Source organism: Esox lucius, chromosome 10 (genome assembly GCF_011004845.1).
Source record: "Esox lucius isolate fEsoLuc1 chromosome 10, fEsoLuc1.pri, whole genome shotgun sequence".
Taxonomy (NCBI): Eukaryota; Metazoa; Chordata; class Actinopteri; order Esociformes; family Esocidae; genus Esox; species Esox lucius.
Window position 1 is genome coordinate 17,754,301 of NC_047578.1, and position 7,506 is coordinate 17,761,806.

Genomic DNA, 7,506 nt, shown 5'->3' on the forward strand with positions numbered 1-7,506 from the left:
TCTTTTCCCAAATGGTTTGAATTTTGCTACCTAATGTAACTGTCACACCATTCGACCATAAGTGAAAAACATTTTAGGATTTATAAATTTTGAACATAACTCAACTTTGATCTTAGAACCTGATGAAACTTAACATTTGAAACATCTGTTGCACAACCCTAGTTTGTGGAATTATCATGGGTACCTAGAATCAGAGACATGAACTGTCTGGGCATTTGAGAAGTCGCCACAGTCAAATAAGGTGAGTGTGGGCCTATTTGGAAGACTTCCTTCTCCATGGCACTCCTTTGCTAGGAATTTCCTTCTGGAGTATCTCCATTACTTGGTCCTTGGCCTATTTGCTCTTGACAGTTTAGAACGAGAAAACCAGACATTGGTCTTGAAGCTAAAAATGGCTAATGAGGGCATTATTACATGAGCTCAGAGTTACAGAGACATTTTAGGGGGAGTATACACCCAGCACTCACCTTGCACAGTCATAACATTTAGCTGGCTTAAAATCTCACTAAACAGAATACATTATATTTTCCCCTAACAGATCCACACAACCTACTCCAGATCGTTTAATCAGGTTCGGTAGCCAGTCAAACTGCGAAAGGTTTTTGATCAACTACTGCTTAATGTTTCCATTGCATTTTAAACTACCATGGATAAATTATACATTTCACTACCTTGTGAAGTTTAACATAATTTATTTAATCTGCAGCCGCATGAAGCGCAGCTAGTTCAGCCTGGGAACCCAAGAGGGTATTGACTCAGCGATGCATCAGTCAACATTGAAATCGCTCCTCAGAGTTTCAATAATTCCTTATCTAATACGACGACCTATTTAAGTTGTTTTTTCTGATTATTAATTCATCAATGCTCACTGGGATTCACAAACACTTGGAAATTATTTTGTACAATTTTTGTAATCCCTGCATTTGTATTACTTTATTTTATCTACAAAATGTGACAAACTTTAACTGTTCACAGGTGGAGGCCAGTGGTAAGGTAATTGGGTTCTTATTAGGGACATTTATTTCAACTGTTTCAACTTGGAGCTTCCACAGGAGAGGGATTGAATACTTATATTTTTCTTCTAACAAATATATTCCAGCATAAAACCAGTGTCACCTCAAAATATTTTTAAGTGTGAACTCCTACTAAAATTCTTTACAACATAAAATTCTTGCTTTTCGATTAAAGAAAAAAAAAAAGTTTAATAAAAGGACCACCCGGTAAACTAAATGCAGAGCCAGGCTAACTCTTAAGGATGACATGCGTGTTGCCTTGTCAGAGATCTCTACAAGCATTGACCACATTATTTCCAGAAACCAGTTGTCACAATGAATGAGCTGCTTTTTCTATTATTGTCTAACAGTCTGTGTTTAAGATATATATTTTTAAACACAGCCAATTCAATAAGCAATTTCATTGAATAAACCTAATGAAACATTTAATTTTGTAATACCTTTAGTGAAAAGAAGACAAAGATTTAATCTGTCATCTAAGGTACCCTGACATTTTTACTTGCAAGTCCTAAGCAAGTCTCAAGTGTTCACCTTCAAGTCTCAAGTCCCAAGTAATAATAAGGAAATCTCAAGTCCTATGTTCCTCTGTTCAGAATGAGACTAGATCACTAGACCCTTCCTCTATATATCTCCATAACATATAATAAATTACCAAAAGGGGCTTTCCCAAGATGTGTAATGACTTAAGGTATTTCCTACTTCATCATATGAAAGGTTGGCAAGCAAATCTTTTTTCCTGGCGCTGCTGCAGTCCCAACTTTAGAGCATTATGGTCTTTAACTCAGATTTTAGCCTGTCAAATTGAGCTCTCCATCTCTCAAACTGTATGTCAAATGCCAAGTTCTGCTCTGCGAAATAAAACCCTGTTTTAAAAGGCTTGAATTACTGGCTGACACAGAGGTTTGAGAATGAGCTATTGTAGCATAATACATAATCATCCAAGTCTTAGAAGTGTACTTATGGATTGTTTTTGACAAGACCGCTTGTTTAAGATCTGAATGGATAATAACTAAAGTAGCCCATTGTACAACAAATGCAGAAGTAGCTGTTATAGATTTGAATGTAATAAATCAGCTTAAACACAGCAGTAGTACTTGTATTATTAGTTTTTAAGAAAATAGTCAAATCAATAGCAAGATTATAGACTTATACATACATTTATTTGACATGACTACAAACCAAAAACATTTTAAACAAACCATAACAGCATCATAAATAGTCATTTCAGCTGAACTAAAGGCTGAAACAGGACCAGTAACCCAGATGATATCATGTTACTGTAATCACTCAACCCATTCCGATCTGGACTGAGCGATGTGGAATTGGTCACATCCTTTACATACATAGATGTGGGTCTATATATGTCCATGAAGAGCAACCAGAAATATCTGGAAGACTGTAGGTGTGCTACCCCAGGCCACAGCAGTGTTTTTCCGAGGGTCCTCCCATTCCGTCCCAACACAGAGAATCTCCTCCTTCAGTACCAGTACGACTTCTGGTTTCTCCTTGGCTCCTCGATACCCAGCTTCTCCATCACCTCCTCCTCTAGAGTCTTCAGGGAGGGCATGTAGGTCTTCTCCAGGGTATCCTCAGGGCTCGTATCCTTAGGGCCATCTGAGGGTGGCATTTGGTGTTTTTGTTTCCGTTTGACATTTCGTAAGAGATCTAAAGATGAACGTACTCTAAAGATGCAACTGCTAGCAAGGGCTGGTAATATGACTAGGATTAAATATTAAATATGAGAGAACATTTAATCAAATGGAACAGGAGGGAAAATAATCCTGGATAATGACATACAGTATGGGAAGTGTTTTTAAAATATAAGATTCTGGCTAGGCACTTGGAAACAAGGTAGACAGGCACTTCAAATAAAAGAAAAATGCACAGGTTATAAAATGTTACGGCCTATCCAAGTGTCCGAATATGTACAGTAAAGACTACTTTCCAGGAGGTGTACAGAACGTTGGCAACCGAAAATGAAAATGTTGCATAGATTTTACACGACAGAGGAATAAGTGCCATTGGCGTTGCCCGAAAACCCTCCTGTGTTAATGATACCTGTGGACATGATCATTAGTTGGGAGTACATTGTATGAGGGCAGTACCAGCAGAGGACCTGTGAAATAATTGCTTGCTCACCCTTCCACTGCTGCGGTATGATGCCGTCTCTGCGCTGGACCACCGGTTTGGGAACGATACGGCCTGTCCTGACCGAGACGCGCACCTTCTCCCCTTCCTCTGTGAACCTCCACTCCACCTCGGTGGGCTTCCTGTTAGACGGGCAAACAGGAGGTCGATATCAGCCAGGGTTAGGGGAGAAGCACTCGCCAATCATAGACCATTCTAGAAATATGGGTCTGTTTGTGAACGGTTACCCCGAATGATAGCACCTTTGAATCAAAGCTGTGCACTTGAAAATGACTGAACATTTGTCTAGAATCTAGATCAATAAGAAAACTTGAAACGAGTGCCAAAGCCTCCCTGAAGCCTGCATGCCCAGCAACTATTCAGGAACAATGTTCCAATCTAAACCTCCCTGCAGGGCTCCAAGACTCACCTGTCCGTGGGGTCAATGAGTGAGATGTCTCGGAGTAGGAGCGGAGCTTCACTGGCAATGTAGGTCCCCCGGTAATTAGCAGATTTCCCAATGTACCTGAAATGCTAAGATAAAGAAGTACTACAGTAGCTTCATATCTACTGAAACCTCAGACATAACGGCATTTTAAATCCTCTTGATAGTAATTTCGGCTTTCGGAAACAGTCCTGTGTCCTGTAACACAGCATTGTCTTAGATCAGATAGCAAGGTTCGATTCAACCAGGGACTTCAGGAGGATGAGCACTTGACACAGCCGGCTGGATCAATAAAGGCTGTTCCATCATTTAGCATGGGGAATTCATCAAAGTTAGAAGCACCACATTAAATAAAAGAGCAACAGAACATTATTTTTTTATTAATTGATTGAAATTTGAATTTGAATAAGGGCTGTCCCTGACAATCGTTTTGCGGCCAATCTTACTTGGAGCAAATTATTCTTGATGGCATACATTTAGTACCTACAGCCTAGTACCTTACAATTATATTTTTTAATAAACTGAGGGGTGATGAATTACAAGTTGGGAATGATTAGATGACCATGACAATGAGGTCCAGATCAGAAATGTACCCAGGACAAAAGGGTCAACACCCCAATCTTACACAATGTTCTGTGGGCTCCTAGGCGACCACAGGGTGTCAGTGTACCTGTAATAGATATTCACATGCAAAGGGGGCTATCTCATTCCCTTCCCTGGCAACAGGATCTTTAGAGCAGAGGGGAGAGTATCCCCTGGTCAGATGCAGCCTGTCTGTAGACTAAAAGCTAGTAGCGGCTCCGCTTATTTAAGTTTTGAAAACCCATTTTAATACGAGAATTGCCAGGGAGACGCACTCATTGCTTGTGACAAATGTAAAAGTGTAAATGAGTTAGCTAGTTGGTTTCTCCTCTATTCAGATTTTGACTATTGCTGTCGATGTGGAAGAAAAACCCAGTGCTTGTGTTTGTCTACTGATTTAGTTGAACAAAAGGCACATTTATTAACAAAATGTTTGTGGTTATTCTCAAATCATCCTTTTTATATGGAAACCTGTCAAGCAATGGACCTGGACATTTATTAAAATCTAATTTGATAGTGGACATGTAGTTCAGAGATCCAAACGTCAAATTAATTAGTGATTACAACAACCAAACCTGTACGACATCTTAGTATTACAATTGGGTTAAACTGTACATGACATGTAAAGCATAGTATACAACTGTTAGGTGCTTGTACTAAATGCTATTTACAAATGCGCTCTCTGCCATGGAAATGACAAATACGACTGGGATTATTACCGTGTTAAGCCCCTCCAGGATGACCCAGTTTCTGTGTCTGAAGACCTGGGTCACTTTCCCCTGCTTTCCTTTATCTTTTCCAGAGAGGATCTCAACCTGGTCAAGGAGGAATTCAAATTAAGAATAGCAAAGCTGCAAAACTTTGGCAGAATAAACCTTGGCAGGGTTCCTCCTCTGTCATTCTTTCAAGACATCATAAACCTGCATGCTCTAGCTATATAGGAAGACATTTCTTTACATGGTTGTTCACTTCTAATACAGATTTTTCTCCACAAATAGTGCAAAGCAAAATATTAGTGACAAACATTAATAGTATAGGCTTAATAGAATTTGCAGATTAAAAAAATCCTCAATGTTTTATAGGTAATTAAGTCTCAGGCACTTACGGTGTCCCCTCTGAAAACAGACCACTCATCGTAAGGTATGGGCTCAACGAACACCTTTCTTCTCTTCTTGCCTGGTGGGTTCATCCTCTTAGCAGCTATGGTCCAAGGTCGATTTGTGCCAAAGCGGTAGTCATGAGGAAATGCAGCCTTAGCGGCCATTGACAGGAACGCTGTTAACCGCATTGCCCTGGCAAAAGGAAATATGTCATACAGCTTATTATTCAACAGCCAACCATGGTCCACAGTACTAAAGAGGCACCATATCCCTGGCTCACACTATTTGTTGATAAGCAATTTCTTGCTATGGTTAGGTTTAGGCGCCCAACAGGGTTCAGCGATTTTCCTGCATGTAGAACACAAAGGCGGCCACCTTCTCAAAAACCCGCAGCATCTCTGTGTCGACAAGGTAAAAAATGTTGCGCTCATACGCCTACTTTTTTTCATATTGGCAGTGTTGCCAGATGGGTAGGTTTCCCCCTCAACTGGACTATTTTTAATGGGCTTGGGCAGGTCAATTTACAGATAGGGTTGCATAGGAAAAATAGCGTTTGAGCGTTTCTGGTGTGAGTATTGGATTCCACGGTATACTGTCAATGATCTGGCCACCTTGCAAACAGGAACTGACCAGTCCTGACATCGCGGAGATGAGTAACATCGGAAAAACTAGTGGATCCTAGTTCTTTTACACCCAAACACGTCAAAATATTTAAATAAAACGTAATAATGCCTAAACTTCATCCAATCCCCATAACATTTGTTAATGTTTCAGATGATGGCTGGTTGATTCACAGATTTTTTTTTCAATAGAGTACATGAGACAGACAGATGATTTGTGAAAAGACGATTTGATTCGGGTATGTAGGCTACTGTCCCCAACGACATTATATATGCAATATACAGTGTAAAAAAATATTTAAGTCATAGGCAATATAAATATATGAACATGAACAAATATCAAATATGTAACATGTTAATTTGTAAAGAATAAATATAATGCTTGTATTTTGGTTGCAATTAGGGAGGACATTTTTGTGTGCATTAGCTGCTCAAGTGGACATTGACAACAGCACAGATTTAACACAATAAGCATCTTTTTTTGTGTAGCCAGATATTATATGAAGTATATCACAGAGGGGTTGGGGTACCGCATTTGCTTAACTTTCAGCCAGGAAAAACCCTGAGGTTTAAGAAAGTGGATAAGGTTAGGGCTAGGATAAACAATAAGATTGGGGGTTAGGGTGAGAAGATAGTTTTAAATGTTACCGATAACCTGTTGAGCATAAGTCAGTAGATAATCTGCAAAGCATCTGAATAGAGACTTTCGGGACACTGTTTAACATTAGAAATAGAGTACACATATAACATTATTCCACTATCTGTATGCATTTGTACAACTTTCAGTGGAACACTGCACTGAAAGAGAAACCCAAATCCCACTAATTTGTGGCAGCTGTACTTTCATATTAAGTGCTAGCTTAGACGGCCAGTACAGTAGCTATTCTATACAGTACTGTAGTTAACGACTGTAGTCGCGAGCCTGACAAAATACAGCACAGTAGCATTTTTGTCTACATGTTAATGTTGTTAGCTTGACAGACAAAATGTAGCTAGTTACTAAATCTGACAGCAAGCTACCACATGTAGTAGTCAACTGCAGTAACTTGATAAAACGCAACACTGCGCTATTTGTGCAAAACATTTTGCTAAAGCAAATACAGTAAATTAGCCTAACAAGTTGCCCAGCTAACGTTAGCTTGACAAATGCAAAAGCAGCGCATGAACAGAGGGGCAATTGAGCACTCGATATGTCCTACCCAACAAGGAAAACACATCAACTAAATCTAAATAGCACAACAATGTGTACACATAAAAAATATATATAAGTCAGAATATTCCATTTACCCCTTCTCGTCAATGTCACATGCGTAAATATGACTCAAATGATGACCCCTACAGCTCCTCTATTAGGGTTTCTAGCGAGGTTACTGGCTCATTATTGCCACCTATCGTACGGGTGGAGTGAGGAATCAGTAAATGTAAAATGGTATTGGCCATTTTTATGGAAAACCAGCCTTGATAAAGTGTTTCTGAGCCTCTGAAAGAAAGTGTTGTTCTTGCATCCGATAAAACTCACATTTGTTCTGTATTCCTCCTCCCTGGGTCATATAAATACATACAGTGCATACATATGTGAAATACCAAACACATATTTAAAAGAGTTGTTGATGGAATGA

The 7,506-nt window shown here is 39.4% G+C and overlaps 1 protein-coding gene across 1 annotated transcript; it reads right to left on the reverse strand.

Moving 5' to 3' along the window:
- Window positions 1-2,151: 2,151 nt before the first annotated feature.
- On the reverse strand, window positions 2,152-7,265 carry mrpl24 (mitochondrial ribosomal protein L24). The gene is made up of 6 exons (XM_010873658.3): window positions 7,175-7,265; window positions 5,273-5,459; window positions 4,887-4,982; window positions 3,571-3,674; window positions 3,153-3,283; window positions 2,152-2,627 (listed from the first exon to the last, which is right to left on the reverse strand). The coding sequence occupies exons 2-6, from the start codon at window positions 5,453-5,455 to the stop codon at window positions 2,491-2,493; spliced, it is 651 nt and encodes a 216-aa protein (XP_010871960.1). The 5' UTR covers window positions 5,456-5,459; window positions 7,175-7,265; the 3' UTR covers window positions 2,152-2,490.
- Window positions 7,266-7,506: the final 241 nt, after the last annotated feature.

Bases quoted from the DNA above. Each gene is read 5' to 3' on its own strand.
- mrpl24 (XM_010873658.3), bottom strand. From the start codon at position 5,455: ATGCGGTTAACAGCGTTCCTGTCAATGGCCGCTAAGGCTGCATTTCCT. The intron at 3,675-4,886 runs GTAATAATCCCA...TCTTTATCTTAG, and splicing joins TCCTGGAGGGGCTTAACACG to CATTTCAGGTACATTGGGAA. The intron at 2,628-3,152 runs GTGAGCAAGCAA...TGCCACCCTCAG, and splicing joins CATACCGCAGCAGTGGAAGG to ATGGCCCTAAGGATACGAGC.